Source organism: Pistacia vera, unplaced genomic scaffold, assembly GCF_008641045.1.
Source record: "Pistacia vera cultivar Batoury unplaced genomic scaffold, PisVer_v2 Contig1132, whole genome shotgun sequence".
In the NCBI taxonomy this organism is placed as follows: Eukaryota; Viridiplantae; Streptophyta; class Magnoliopsida; order Sapindales; family Anacardiaceae; genus Pistacia; species Pistacia vera.
The window spans coordinates 309,710-324,219 of record NW_022195174.1 but is presented as its reverse complement, the minus strand read 5'-3'; the positions used below and the strand labels follow the sequence as shown (position 1 = coordinate 324,219).

The window sequence follows — 14,510 nt, the reverse complement described above, 5'->3', positions numbered from 1 at the left end:
TTTCAAAATCTAGAAATTGTAAGGGTTACAGAATGTTGGAGTATGAAAAACCTCTTTCTAGTCTCTATAGTTGCCGGTCTCTGAAAACTTAAAAGAGATTGAGATAAACTCTTATGGGTTGGAGGAAATTGTTGCCATGGAGAAAGTAGAAGTGCCTCCTAAGTTTGAGTTTCCTCAACTTTTCAACAACCCGATCGAAAAAAAAAAAAAAAAAGAAAAAAGAAATTTAACCAAATTTCAGGAACGAAATATTATATTCTAATTCATAAATACTGAAAACATAACTTTTATTTATAAAATAGGATAAAATTAATATTACTTTTTTTAAAGATAATATTTCTTTACACCAACAATAAATATATACTATTTATCTCATTTATAATATTTATTTTATTTATCTCTTTAATTATCAATTCAATATAAAATGAACTTCAATACAAAAAATATATATTTAAAACACAAAAAAACCAATAATAATATAAAAATGTATAATAAATATACCTGCGTAATGCGCGGGCGTGCCATCTAGTTTACCATATAATTCTGGGATTGAGATGTATAAGATTAGTGAGAGCAATAATAATAGAAAGCAAGATATTACTATAAATGATTTAAAATTAATTAATGATATAATTAATACAAATAGTATAAGATTTTGACTTAATATCATAATGTTAAATGCGTCATTTAATTATTAGTACAGTAAAACCTCTCTATAGTCATAATGGTGGGATTAATTAATTTTATTACTACGAGGAGATTATAATTTAATAGAGGTGTGGTAACAAAAATTTCTTTATAATTCATGTTTTAATAGTACAGTATTAGGATTTCAATTAACGTTTTAATAGTATTAAGATTTCAATTCAACGCTTCAATTGCCTACTTTTGAAACGGATAGAAGACCGTGTCTTAAAACCAGCAAAGATAAATGTCCTTAATGGAATTGTAAATGCAGTTGCTGCATTATCAAATTGATGTGAAGCCACAAACTATTGCCAATTATTTTAATAATTACAAAATTATGCAGCAAATTGATGTGAAGCCACATACTATTGTCAATAGTTTTAATAATTACAAAATTATGTAACAAATTGATGTGAAGCCACATACTATTGCCAATTATTTTAATCATTACTAAATTAGGATCCCCGATGTCGATGAATTGCAAGTTATAAATGAAGTGGATGAGGAAAATCAAAGAGTCATTGTAGAATTTAGTGATCAGATTCAACAACTTCATTACATTAATCAAATGGATATTAATGTCTTTTTTAATCATTCAAATTAGCAATAAGTCATGTATGCTATAACTAAAGAAGAAATTATTACTATAATTAGACAGTAAGATAAAGGAAATAATCATGAAGATGATAATACAGAAATACAAAAGTTTGTTCCAAGAAACTCTAAACATACTTAACAAGAAGATGTTCATGCTAGCGAGTAATCTACCTGCAAGTTAAAAGATGTAGTAACAACTCTAAAGCATAAATCATTATCTCAAACAACTTTAGATAAATATTTTATTTCATCTGACGGGAATTAGAAATATTATAACTTATTACAATGTAGAGTTTATTCTTATTTATAACTATCTTAAATTGGGAATTAATTTTTTTATGACTATGTAGAGTTTATTTCTATATAAAGTATCACTATAGAGATGTTTTACTGTATTATGTTTCCAACTTATTTTAAATTATCCACCAAATTCTATCTCCATAATCATGTCCAACCAAATTTGCCTTAAAAACTCAACCCAATTTCACTTTTTGAGTTCTTCTTTCTAAAAATTCGCATTTTAATTTTAATTTTTTTTTTTATTACTATTACAGGTTTAGATTTCATTTGGGTTTCATCAGAATCAGATTCGTTTAAAAAAAATTTCTATATGGGTTTCTATCAGAATCAGATTTTAGATTTTTATTAAAGGATTTCATTTTCATATAGAAAAAAATCAATTAGTTTCCTATTATTCAATTGATAAAATCACATGAAAATAAGTAAAAAATCAAAAAAAAAAAAAATTTGGGGACATCATTCCATTAATTTATATATTAAATTACTATAAGATTACAAATTTCATCATAGTATTAGCAAAATTAATCACAAACAAAAAGAGGAAGAAAAATGGGTTTGAGCTCAATTTTTCCAAGTTTTTTCTTTTTAGTTTTTTTGGTATTATTCATAATTGAAGTTCATGTTCAAGCTCAAAATCTTATATTTAATGTGGTGAAATATGGTGCTCGACCTGATGGAATATCAGATAACACTGAGGTATTTATTTTATTTTGATTTGTTTTATCTCATAGACTTTATTAATTTTGATTTTATCATTTTTTTAATATTATTCTCATAAGTAATGCTACAGTCATCAAAAGTAGTGCACCGAATGATGTGGCACAATCCTAACCGTCGATTAATATTAATACATAATTAATCAACGGTCAGGATTGCGCTACGTTATTTGGTGCAAGAATTCGGTGCATTACTTTCGGTGACTGTATTATTTTCCTATTCTCATTGTTATTCATTTATAATTGAAAATTTTCAAGCTTAACAAAATAATTTTTGAGTATAGTGAAATTAATTAATTATATTTCATCTAAACTTCACAATTTTCATACTGAAAATATTTCAAAAAAATAATATATAATTAATAATTAATTGTTTTTATTGCAGGCTTTTAATATTGCATGGAACAAAGCTTGTTCCTCTGAGGGTGGGAATGTAGTTTTGGTTCCAAATGGATTATTTTTGGTGGGCCCACTGTTGCTTAAAGGGCCCTGCAAGGGCCCAATTACTTTTCACATTCAAGGGATCTTGAGGGCTCCTACCGACGCATCTTCGCGCGATCAGGACCATTGGATTTCCTTCCAATACGTTGATGGGCTGAGCATCTACGGTGGTGGTTCACTTGATGGCCAAGGGTCCTCAGCTTGGTCCTACAACTCATGCCTTAAAGACCCACATTGCAAACCTCTTCCTGCTGTAATTTCTCTTCAACTTCATTTTGGTAAATTTTATATTTAAAATAATCTTAAGGGCATTTTGGTCATTTCATATTTAAAATAATGTTAAGGGTATTTTGGTAATTTTATATTTAAAAAATAATGTTAAGGACATTTTGGTAATTTTATATTTAAAATAATGTTAAGGGCATTTTGGTAATTATAATGTTTTTGGATGGCAAAATTCTAATATAATGTTTCACTTCAATATGTTAACAGACAATGAAATTTGATTTTGTGACAAATTCAACCATCAACCACATAACATCAATCAACAGCAAGGGCTCCCACATCATCCTTTTTGGATGCAACAGCTTCACAATTCACAACATTAAAATTTCAGCCCCGGGTGATAGTCCGAACACCGACGGAATTAATATCGGAAACTCGAAAAACATCCTAATCTTCGACTCGGAAATTGCCACCGGAGATGACTGCATCTCCATGAGCCCTGGATCCAAAACCATTAACATTACCAATATCAAATGTGGCCCTGGCCATGGCATTAGCGTCGGTAGCCTCGGAGGGACTCCGAATGAAGATGTTGTTGATGGCGTTCTTGTCACAAATTGCAACCTCACAGGTACTTCAAATGGTTTGAGGATCAAAACCAAAGCTAATCCCTCTTATCCCACCACTGTCTCCAATATTACCTTCCAACAGATTCTTGTTTACAATGTCGCCAACCCCATTATCATCGATCAACAGTACTGCCCTTCTAAGGATTGTAAACCGGTAATTTCTCGTACTTCTGGAAAATATCTTAGGTGGGACGGTTGTATCTTTTTGTAACGTTAGTATAGATAACGTGATACTTCTGTCTCATTCAAGAATTTTGTATACTAATTATGTTTTAATGTTGTTGATATATGTTATAAATCTTGACGGGGTTGCTTACAGGGAGCTTCAAGAGTCGGGATAAGTGATGTGAGATTTACAACAATAACGGGGACGACGAGTACAAGAGTTGCAGTAAATCTTCTATGCAGTAGCGCAAAACCATGTGAAGAGATTGAGCTTAGAGACATTAACATTGATTATGACGGCCTTCCAAGAGGACCTGCAACTTCTTCTTGTTCTAATGTTTATGGAGTTGCTTATGGCATTCAAAATCCACCCCCTTGCATAAGGAGATCTCTGTAAAACCAAGCAAGTTCAAGTTTAATTTATGAAAACCTTCATTAAAAGTTCAAAGGAGGATCTTAATTTGTAATCCTTTTATAATATGTTCCATTGGAATTATTTTTTCGCATTTAATGTTTGGACGTTAGAACAGGATAATATCTTTCATCTTTAATCGTGAGCTCAATGCAGCCGTCTTCGAATTTAATAGTGTTCATTAATCGGGAGTTGGGTTACAGAAACTTAACTTAAAGACCACTAAGTCTTAGAACTTGAAAATAGCGATCTTCCAACAGATTTTAAATGTTAATTACGGGTTCAAGAAAGCAAAAGATTAATAGCTACTTGTGGGAATGGCTGCATATTCTGTGTCCATAACCTCAATAAGCTTATTGGCTATGGCACCAGCATGAACAGAAGAACCTTCATATATCTGCAATTAAAATTAGAAATATACATAAATATAGACATAAATCACAAACACCACGCCAGAATAAATATATAAGGAGAAGATGGCCACCTTTGCGTTGAAGAGGAAGCTGTAGTAATCACCAATTTGGCCACTGGCAACATGTTGGAGATCCAAATGAAGCTCGTCAAGAACCTTGGAAACAAACAACAAACAATCCATCTTTTTTCGTTGGAGTGTGATGGTTACTTGGTCATGAACGATACGAACATCAATCTCTGTATCCTTGGATTTTCTCTGAATCCAGGAACTCCTTAAAGATCCATTATTATAGGACTGCTCGGAGGCATCGTCTTGATCTGTGTTGTGCCTCTTAATGCTTCTCTCTCTACTGCGTGATCTTTTTTCCTTCAGTAATTTGAGCTCGTCAACTGTTCTAACAAGCTCTTTTATGTAGTCAATAGCATCTCCCACTACTGAAGCTCTATCGGGCTTTTGTGGTATTTAAAAATCAATAATTGGATTAGCATTCAGCTAGTGTGATATAAAAATTAATTGCAGAGAAGAAGAAAGGTGTACCTTGCTAGGTTTAGGAACCAAACTCCCCAAGAACTTGTACCTGTCATTCAAATTTGTTCTCTTCTCCCGCGCCGTGGCATAGTGCTTAGTCCTCTTTCCAGTTTCCTTAGTGGACTCCAGCCTTTCTCCATCGCCCTCTTGGTACTCCGTTCCTCCTCCGCTTGAGGTTGACAAGCTGTAACCGTGGGGTACAGATTGGAATAACTCCCCGAACAAAGGAGGTTGTGGGGGCAGGTTAAAATGAAATAGCGGATTGCTATCTGAGGGTGGGAGGTCTCCGATAAAGCTGAAAGGAATAGTGTCATGGTTTGAATTTGCCCAGGTGGAGTTCCAAGGGGTATTGAAGGCCAGATGGTGTTGAAGATCCAGTTCCATAGTGGAAGCAGCTGCTGCATAAGAGAGTTGGTCAGAGAGCTTGAAATGCTCCTGCACAGCTTGAGGAAAGCCATCATCTGCAGCCTCGGCCATGGAGTTATTAGAATCAAAGCACCAAGTTTGATTATACATTTTAGAATTAAAGTTTAATCGATCTCTGGATCTGTTAGAGAGAAGTGTTTGACTGTTTGTGTTTGGAATAATGGAGACATTATATATTTAAACAGAATTAATAGCATTAGTTTAATGTGATAGATTTTATTATTATTATTATTATTATTATTATTATTATTATTATTTTGAGTTTAGGCATATATTTGAGTATTCACACTATTGATGGGTCTGCCAATCTGATGTAAATTAGTTTGTGTGGATCCCACCTATTATAACCACATTCCACAAAGATAAAAGATGCCAAATTAAAATTACAAGGTGTGGGTATAATTATCGGAAATTTAGGTCTTGGAATTCACTTATTATTTTTGTAACATAAATATGAGTTAACAGTTTTACCCGCCCAAATAACGGCTTAAGGATACTTTCTCACCCATAAATAGTGATGACAGTGGACCGGATTGGGATTGGGTACCCCTTGGCCTTGGCTCAAGCCCGACCTCATGAAAAAAGCCAAAGCCTGGCTCGGGCAAGTTATGGGTATGATAGGTAAAGCCCAAGTCCAGTTCGATAGGTTTTTTGTAACCTTAGGCTCAGTCCAAGCTCACCCATTTTTAAAATATGAATTTTTAAATATTAGTAAATTTTAATTTTTTTATATTTTTAATTTTAGAAACAATTTTTAAATATTAATTTATTTTTGAATACTCACCAAATATATAAATAACTTTCTACAACGTGCATCCATCTATCCATGTAGGGTTTGGAAAAAATGAGTATATATATGTAGGATAATCTTGTAATTAAATATAGAGTATAAGGGTAATTTAGTATAATTAATACTAAAATTGTCAGGGTTGGGTCTGAAGACATACCCAGGCTCGGCTCGTACCCGATGTCAGGCCTTAAAATTAGGCCCAGGCCCAAGCCTAAGCCCGCGAACATATGGTAAAGCCCGACCTTTTTCGGCTGGGCCGAGTTGGGTACCCAAAAATATCGAGCCCATTTATCCACTGACTTTTAAAATACCACTTTATTACCTAAATTTATATTCTAACAGACAACTGAGAACAAAATTGGTTTAAACTCCTAGGACTTTTGAAGAGAGGAGATATATGAGTCTTTTGATAATAAAAGGTTAAATTTTGGTAATTGAGATTAATCGAAATTTGACTTAAGAGGGGCGACTGCGCAAACTTTAATCGCTTGATTGTTGACGATTAGCAAGTTTGGTGGAAGTTGAGTTTGAAGGGTTTTGATGAGTGATTATAAAAAAAGAGAATAATGATGATGTGGGGTTGCAACGATGCTGGAATCGTAAACGGAACAAAAGCTGAAAATCCTCAACGACCAAATTTTGAGATCATATAATTTAACTTCTACATAAACAAATTTTGAAAAATTAAGTATATAATTACAAGCACATGGTTTTTCCTTAATCTATTAATTAAAAAACGGAAAACTATATTTAAATTAGATATTAAATAAATCCATCAAATAATATTGAATTTTACATAATCATTAATTATTTTTGTATTTGTATATTGCAGGCTTTTTATAGTGCATGGAAGAAAGCTTGTAAATCCAACAGTGAAACTGTGAAAGTATGGTTTTGATTCCACATGGAACATTCATGGTGCACCCAGTGATATTTAATGGGCCCTGCACAGGCCCAATTAATTTTCACGTCAAAGGGGCCCCAACAGCTCCTTCCGATGAATCCTCACGTCTTCTTGACCATTTCGAGCACGTTGATCGGTTGAATATCAATGGTGGTGGTACATTTGACGGCGAAGGACCCTCAGCTTGGCCTTACAACACTTCAGAAACTCGAACGACATTTAAATCTGTGATTCAGAAATAGCTACAGGAGATGACTGCATTTTTATGGGTCTTGGATCCAGAACCATCAACATTACCAATATCAAATGCGGCCGTGGCCATGGCATCAGGCATTGGCAGCCATGGAGGGAATCCAAATGAAGATGATGTTGATGGGATGACTGTCACAAATTGCAACTTTACATCTACTTCTAATGGTGTCAGGATCAAAACTTGGGCTGACCACACTTATCCAATCTTACTTTTGATCACATTCATGATAACAATGTGTCCAACCCTATTATCATTGATCAAAATTATTGCCCCAATATGGTTTACATGTAAACAGGTCTCACGCCATACCACATTGGCACATCATCTATATGTTCATTCTCACCGGTGACGAGGGACAGTTGTTTTTATCTAAGTTCTCTTCCTTAAGTTTCTGGGTTCAAACTTTGGGACAACCTACCATAATAGCATTGTGGTTTACCTGATTGTTTAGACTTGTAGGGTGTTCAATTAACTTCGAAAATTAGTTGAAGTGCATGCAAGTTAGCTTGGACACCCTGATTAAAATAAAAAAAAAAAAAAACCATTGGGTGATTTGATGGCAAAAGAGTAAAGAGGTTCAACACGAGTTCTTAAGTTTGAGTCCTCCCAGGCACTAATAGGGTGACCACTGAGGAGATTCATCCGGTCGTTCACTTCAGGATCCCAGGGTATTAGTTGAGGTGAGCCCAAACTGGACCGAGCACCCCTGATCACCAAAAAAAAAAAAAAAAATTGATGATGATACATAATTACAAAAATTAATAATTAAAAAAGAGGTTGGGATCCTTTTTAACTTAAATTTTTTACATGAATTTTTAAACATTGATCTATTACAATCTAAAAGTTTAAGAGTTAGTGAGGTGACAATGAAAATAATCACCTTCAACTTCCATCACATATTAATTAGTTAGATTGCAATAAATCAATGTTTTTTTTTTTTTTTTTTTGAATTAAATTTTTTTTGTTATATTGAAGATAATAGTTTTATGATGAATTAGAAGGATTAATGTTATTAATTATCACACTTATTAGGCCTTTTGTTTTTTTTCCTGTTGATTAAGTTCAACATTTTTTGGTGTGTCCAAGCTTAAATTGGACTTCTTTAATGCAATTGCGTCCAAATTTTAATGAAATCATTTTTCTAAATTTTTTTTTTAAAGGGTACACGTAAACTTTTATTAGACATAAATTAATTAAATATATATTTCATAAAAATATGACATTCTTCATTTTTAATACTTCTATGATATGCTTTTGAAGAAAGTTTGGACATTTTTTAAAGGCTGGTTTCCTATTAAAAATAAAATTATGCAAACCATATTAATTTGCTCCAATATCGTAGATGCAGTTAAAAGCTGCATTTTTCGCTCACACACACACACATATATATAGCGAATAGCAAAACATATGAATTATAGAAGAAAGAAATGAAAAAATAACGTGACTTGTAAAATAAAAATTCATGACTAACGTGTACAATAAATTGGGTAACTTAAAATTTTTACAGTCATTTTAAATTCTTCTCACCTATACCAACCCAACCCAACATGAATAAAATATAAATTTTTTACCAAAAATCCTAAAATCATAAGAAGATGTTGAAGCGGACTTCCACTGTGACAAGGAGTGGCCCATGCTCCAATCCCAACACTCTAGACCTCCAAATCCACCGGCATCCAAAGGTAAGAAAAGTAAGAAGAAATTAAGGACTTATGAGTTATACAATTAAAATAATTAGGTCAATAGCATAATTTTGGAAAATAAATGAAATATTTTCCTATAAATGAGATGAAATTCGTTCAAGCCAAGGGAGAGAGCATTTCTTCAACATTTCTTCTATTTTCTCTCAAATCTTCTATGAAACAAGCTTTCTTTCTCTAGGTTTTCAAGGAGTTTTGCATAATTTTTCAAAGAGAACAAGATAGGAGCCTTGGATATTCAATTTGAAGGGTTTAAGGTAAGGATTAAAAACTTTAGTTTTGATGTGATTTGAAGATTTGAAGTAGATATTGAGGTATAATGTTATATATGTAAGATTAAGGTGTAAAAGAAGTCAAAGGCAAAGGATTTGTTGGAGGTAGTCTTTAAAAAGGTAAGGAAGAACCTCCCATGACTTTAGGGTTTATGCTAGGGTTTGTAGATTTTTATGAAACCTTAAATTAAAGCTTTAAGGCATAGAATTAGTTGATGGCAAGTGTAGTTGAACTCATTTATTCTACTTATTGCCTTGAATTCATTATACATGAAGTTATTGCTATTTATGTTTTATGAGTTGTGATGTTTGATTGAAGAAAATGAAGTGTGGATACTGATTGTGGCAAAAATTGTAGTATTGGAGGCCACATGGTGTTGAATGGTTGCTATTAGAAGTGTTGATGTGTTGTTTGCATTAGCTTACAATGTTATAGCAATAATGGATGATTATGGGAATGAGATTTTACACTTCCTTTAAGATGTTAAAGACTATTAAGGGGAGGTTTATTTGATCCATAAGTTAACCTATTGGTTAATGTTAATAGAATTGAAGTGGCATAGTTATATGAAAATTCGAATTTAGTGAGCTTGGAGGTTTTGTTAACCCTGCTTCTATATTTCGACCATAACGAGTTATAAAAATCGAAATGAGTGATTCTGAAGCATTAGAAAGCTAAGACACAGAACTATAACTTTATGTCTATGCCAGAGCCAATTCGTTTGAGAAATGATGGAAAATGGCCTGAAGCATAAAACTGGTTATTAAAGTTAAGATTTAACATAATCAATTCTTTAGATTATGAATTGATTATTAATGTATTATTGTAATTATGCCAGTTACTAATGTTTACCCATTAGTTAGATGATCTTTGAAAATATACATGGTCATGATGTCAATGCATGATTAATGTTATGAAATGGCATGAGTTGCAATGTAATACATGTATTAAGATGATGTAGGTGAACAAGAGGTAATAATGGATTGATAATCCATAGATGAATTAAAAGTATTAAGCTCACCAAAATATGTATTTACATGCCATAAGTGTTAGAGATGCTATAGACATGATGGAAAACGCGTAAGCATATCCTCGTATACCGGTTGAGGAAAGATGAATATAGTTTTAGATGCTAAATAACGCGTAAGCACGCCTCCGATGATAGAGCTCTAGATGAATTTGAGGCTAGATGATATGAAGTGCTTAAGATGCTAAGAAAAGTCCGATCGGCTAGACGTTAAATGGTTATATGCATTTAACATTACATGAGTTATGATGTTATTTAACATCGAGTGATTTATACTCATGTTAGATAATTTATACTCATGTTAGATGATTTTGATTTTATGTCATGACATGTGATATGTGTGTATTATGTTTAAATACTTATTTTATGTGTATACATTGATGTTTATATAGTCATGGGATGAAATCATGAAAAGTATATGAATTAGTAGGAAAAGGGAGCACACCTAGATGAAAAGTAATGGTGTATCAAAAATATGTTAAATGAGGGTCAAATAGCATATTTAGAATGAAATGGATCATTCCTACTGAGCGTAGCGCCACCCTTTCATTGTTGATTGCTTTACAGGTAGACCAGAAGCGAAGGATCGTAGAGCAGCGGGGCTACAACATGATGTGAGATGATTTATTGTCATCCTGATGTTTTTATCTTGATAAGTAATGTAAATGATAAATGTTTGTGAAACACCTTTGGAAGCTTCCACCCTATAAATATATTCTGATTGTGTAATTTCCGAATAAATTCTTAAAGTTTATGAATTATAAGTTTGGATCCTGCGTGACATTTTATATACATGTTTTGGATATTATTATTATTATCCTTACACATATTTTTTCTAAATACAACTCGTTCTCCAGACATGTATCCTCGGGATTCTCATTAAGGGATATTCAAAGGATACCTGACTGGAGGGGGGTTTTACATTGTCGTTGACCAAAAACGACGGCCACATCTTTGGCCATTGCTGACGGCCAAAGATGGCCGTTGTTTGGCCTTTTTCGGCCGTCGACAGCCATAACAGACCGTAGATCTAGCCTTTTCCGGCCAGATCCACCATGGATCTAGCCGAAAAAGGCCATAACGACGTATTATGGCACAGATCCGACCGATCTGTGCCTTAACGAAATTTTCTGGCCGGCCGGAATCTGGCATTGCAGGTGGTGGGGGTGTTTTTGTCATTTTATATGTTAGGGTCTTTAATTAAATTAGTAAACCTAAGGGCTTTTTCATAAATTTTTAAAATTTACCTCATAACACTCTCCTATCCAATAACCCAATACTATCCTCAAAATCCTATCCAAAATACTAAACCAAACGCACCCATTATTTTTAAAATACTATTCTATATTTTTCAATTTCTTTTAAACCTCCTAAGTTTGTTAATTTAACTAAACACCCCCCAAATATTTTTTTTAGAAATTACAAAAATACTCCGGCCACCCTCCGGCGGTGGTGGCCGGCTGTCCGTATTTAATAGGTAGGTTGGGGGTGTTTTTATTAACTTTTAATATTTTATTATAGGGGTGTTTAGTAAATAAATAAACATAGGAGATATTTTTTTTAATTTTCAAATCCTATATCGTAATACCCACCCAATTTAACTTTTTTCAAAAAATTATTCTAAAAACTATCAGAATAATGAACCAAACGGAGCCTTAGCTTCTTTCATTTCTTTTGTTGAGTCTGCATGCTCCTTTAGGCGTATGTGCCTTTTCTGAGCTTTGGGTTTCAGCCTGCGTGCTCCTTTTTTTTGGAGTCTGTGCATGTTTGCTTTTGTTTTCGAGCCTTTGTGCTCCTTCGGGCTGATGTGTCGTGTTTGAGCCCATGGACTCTTGTGTTTGGGCCTTTGTGCCTCTGTTATGTTTGCTGTGTTCTTTGGCCTTTAGGCCGATCGTGTTACTTTTTTCTTTTTGGATTAATATACTTAATTACCCAATATATATATTAAAATATAAAATAAATAAATGAATCTCAAATTATTTCCATTTAATTATTAAGTTATTATAAATATTTTACTAAAAATTTATTAAAATATCCTTAATTAACGATTAAATATAGTCTTAATTAACAAACGATTGAACATATTTAAATGAATTTGACAAATTAATAATCCGACCATAAAAGTTTGAACGGCATTAATGAGTAGTGGAAATACAAAAATGTTATTACTAATTATATTTTTCATTTTATTAATTATCATTATTATTATTTTATCTTTTTCTTTTCCAGTTTGATTTATACATAATTGTTTCAATAGACATTACTGTTTGGTTTCTCAAAAAAAAAAAAAAGCATTTTATTTATCTTGAAATGCATTTTATAGAAATTTACGAAGAAACCCTATAATAAACTTAAAAAGTCCACCTGTAAAATGATATGATTATTATTATATTTTTTTAAATCTCCAAATAACGATTGTAATAGCAATTTTCTTATTTTTTTAGTGGAATAATTTTTATTACGTAATTGAAATGGTATCAAAATAATCCTTTTTGCCATCTTCTACCAATAAAACTTTTAAAAACAATGAGGGTGCATTTTGTATGGGATCTAACCGAGAAAGTTTTGTTATCGAACATTTTCCTTTAGATCCTGGAAAAATAAAACTTTATTGTCTTTAAAAATTATGTAAATAGATAGAGCTTTAAAGGACGAACATTTTAATACCAATATTGAATCATAGCATGCCGAAATTTTTTTTGACCACCAATTCCAATGTTGATGATGGGTTTCCGACAACCTATTCCAACGACTGTGTTATTCAAGATGTTTAAGTTTTTTTAAAAATAAATTTTAGAGTTCATTATATTTTTATAAAAGTTTATTTGTATTATGTATAAGGGTATACAATATTGATAGACTCTTATTTTCATTCTTCATCTTGAGTTGATGAATCTTGGAGATGTTATAAGGGAGACAACTTAGCATCCCAGCAAACCAAACTAAAACGACAGCGTTTTCTATTCTTCTAAGGAGTGAGTATGGTTCATTGAAAGTTCTTAAACTATGAAGAATTATATTGATGATTTTCCAGATGCATATCACTTTTGATGATTAAACATTTTGCAAATGCAGCAAAGACCTCCTTCATCTTACCACTAGTTGCTCCTGTTGAAACTGGAAACCAAACACGTCACAATAAAGTATAAAATAAAGACATAACACAATAGTTTACCCTGGTTTCGTTCCAATTAAGGAACTACATCCAGCATTCAAACAAGAATTTTATTGAGTATCAGAACTCTACACAATTACAATAGTAGCCCACTCTCACTCTCTATTCTCTCTTTAAGTTTTTCATTATTACAGAAATACATAATAGAAACCTAACCCCATTTAGGCTTACTCGAATCTAACCCGACCCAGACCCAAATATTAGTAAACTAATTTTGGCTTACCGTAAAGGGGGCAACCGAATCAATATATAACTGAACATGCATAATGATATCATTGAATCAGTTTCCTATAAGATTCATATTCGAACTAATGAATCAAGTTGAACTTATATCAAAAAAAGGAAGAACTAATTTCTTGTTTATATTAATCTAATCATTTAATTAGCCTAATAAAAAACACATATCTCACATTAGTTATAAACTATAATATCTTATGTGACAAGCCAGAATGCATGCATGCATGCTTAATACGAAAAACCTGTTTCTTGGAAGCTTTCTTCTTTCGTTTATCTGATCATCTCTTCTGCAACTCTTTCTGCTTCTCTTCATCTTTCTTGATAATATAGATTTTAAATGAAAGAAGTCTGGAATTGTGAATTACTAATAAGGAGAGAGGATCAAAATTTGAATCTTTAATTTAATGGGAACAATAATTAATCAAGATTTAAAGAAAAGATTCAAAGCATTAACTTAAAGGACTCTAGGATACGCATTGTCGAGAAGAATGCCCAGATTAACATTAACATTAACGATTAATTACACTAATACAAGATTCTATTCTATATGAGAAGCCATTAATATTAAATCAAGAGAACAAGCTAATTATAAACTATAATATGTTTTTTG

The 14,510-nt window shown here is 32.3% G+C and overlaps 2 protein-coding genes across 2 annotated transcripts; one reads left to right on the top strand and one right to left on the bottom strand.

The window, feature by feature from the left end:
- Positions 1-2,133: 2,133 nt before the first annotated feature.
- Positions 2,134-4,157, top strand: LOC116143422 (exopolygalacturonase-like). The gene is made up of 4 exons (XM_031428881.1): positions 2,134-2,280; positions 2,686-2,994; positions 3,234-3,749; positions 3,915-4,157. The coding sequence occupies exons 1-4, from the start codon at positions 2,134-2,136 to the stop codon at positions 4,155-4,157; spliced, it is 1,215 nt and encodes a 404-aa protein (XP_031284741.1).
- Positions 4,158-4,470: 313 nt separating this feature from the next.
- On the bottom strand, positions 4,471-5,592 carry LOC116143414 (transcription factor bHLH91-like). Its single transcript, XM_031428868.1, has 3 exons — positions 5,125-5,592; positions 4,657-5,037; positions 4,471-4,569 (listed from the first exon to the last, which is right to left on the bottom strand). Exons 1-3 carry the CDS (start codon positions 5,590-5,592, stop codon positions 4,471-4,473), a joined length of 948 nt encoding a protein of 315 aa, XP_031284728.1.
- Between the last annotated feature and the right edge of the window lie 8,918 nt (positions 5,593-14,510).

Bases quoted from the DNA above. Each gene is read 5' to 3' on its own strand.
- LOC116143422 (XM_031428881.1), top strand. From the start codon at position 2,134: ATGGGTTTGAGCTCAATTTTTCCAAGTTTTTTCTTTTTAGTTTTTTTG. The intron at 2,995-3,233 runs GTAATTTCTCTT...ATATGTTAACAG, and splicing joins ATTGCAAACCTCTTCCTGCT to ACAATGAAATTTGATTTTGT. The intron at 3,750-3,914 runs GTAATTTCTCGT...GGTTGCTTACAG, and splicing joins CTTCTAAGGATTGTAAACCG to GGAGCTTCAAGAGTCGGGAT.
- LOC116143414 (XM_031428868.1), bottom strand. From the start codon at position 5,592: ATGGCCGAGGCTGCAGATGATGGCTTTCCTCAAGCTGTGCAGGAGCAT. The intron at 5,038-5,124 runs GTACACCTTTCT...ATACCACAAAAG, and splicing joins TGGTTCCTAAACCTAGCAAG to CCCGATAGAGCTTCAGTAGT. The intron at 4,570-4,656 runs GTGGCCATCTTC...TTTTAATTGCAG, and splicing joins GCTTCCTCTTCAACGCAAAG to ATATATGAAGGTTCTTCTGT.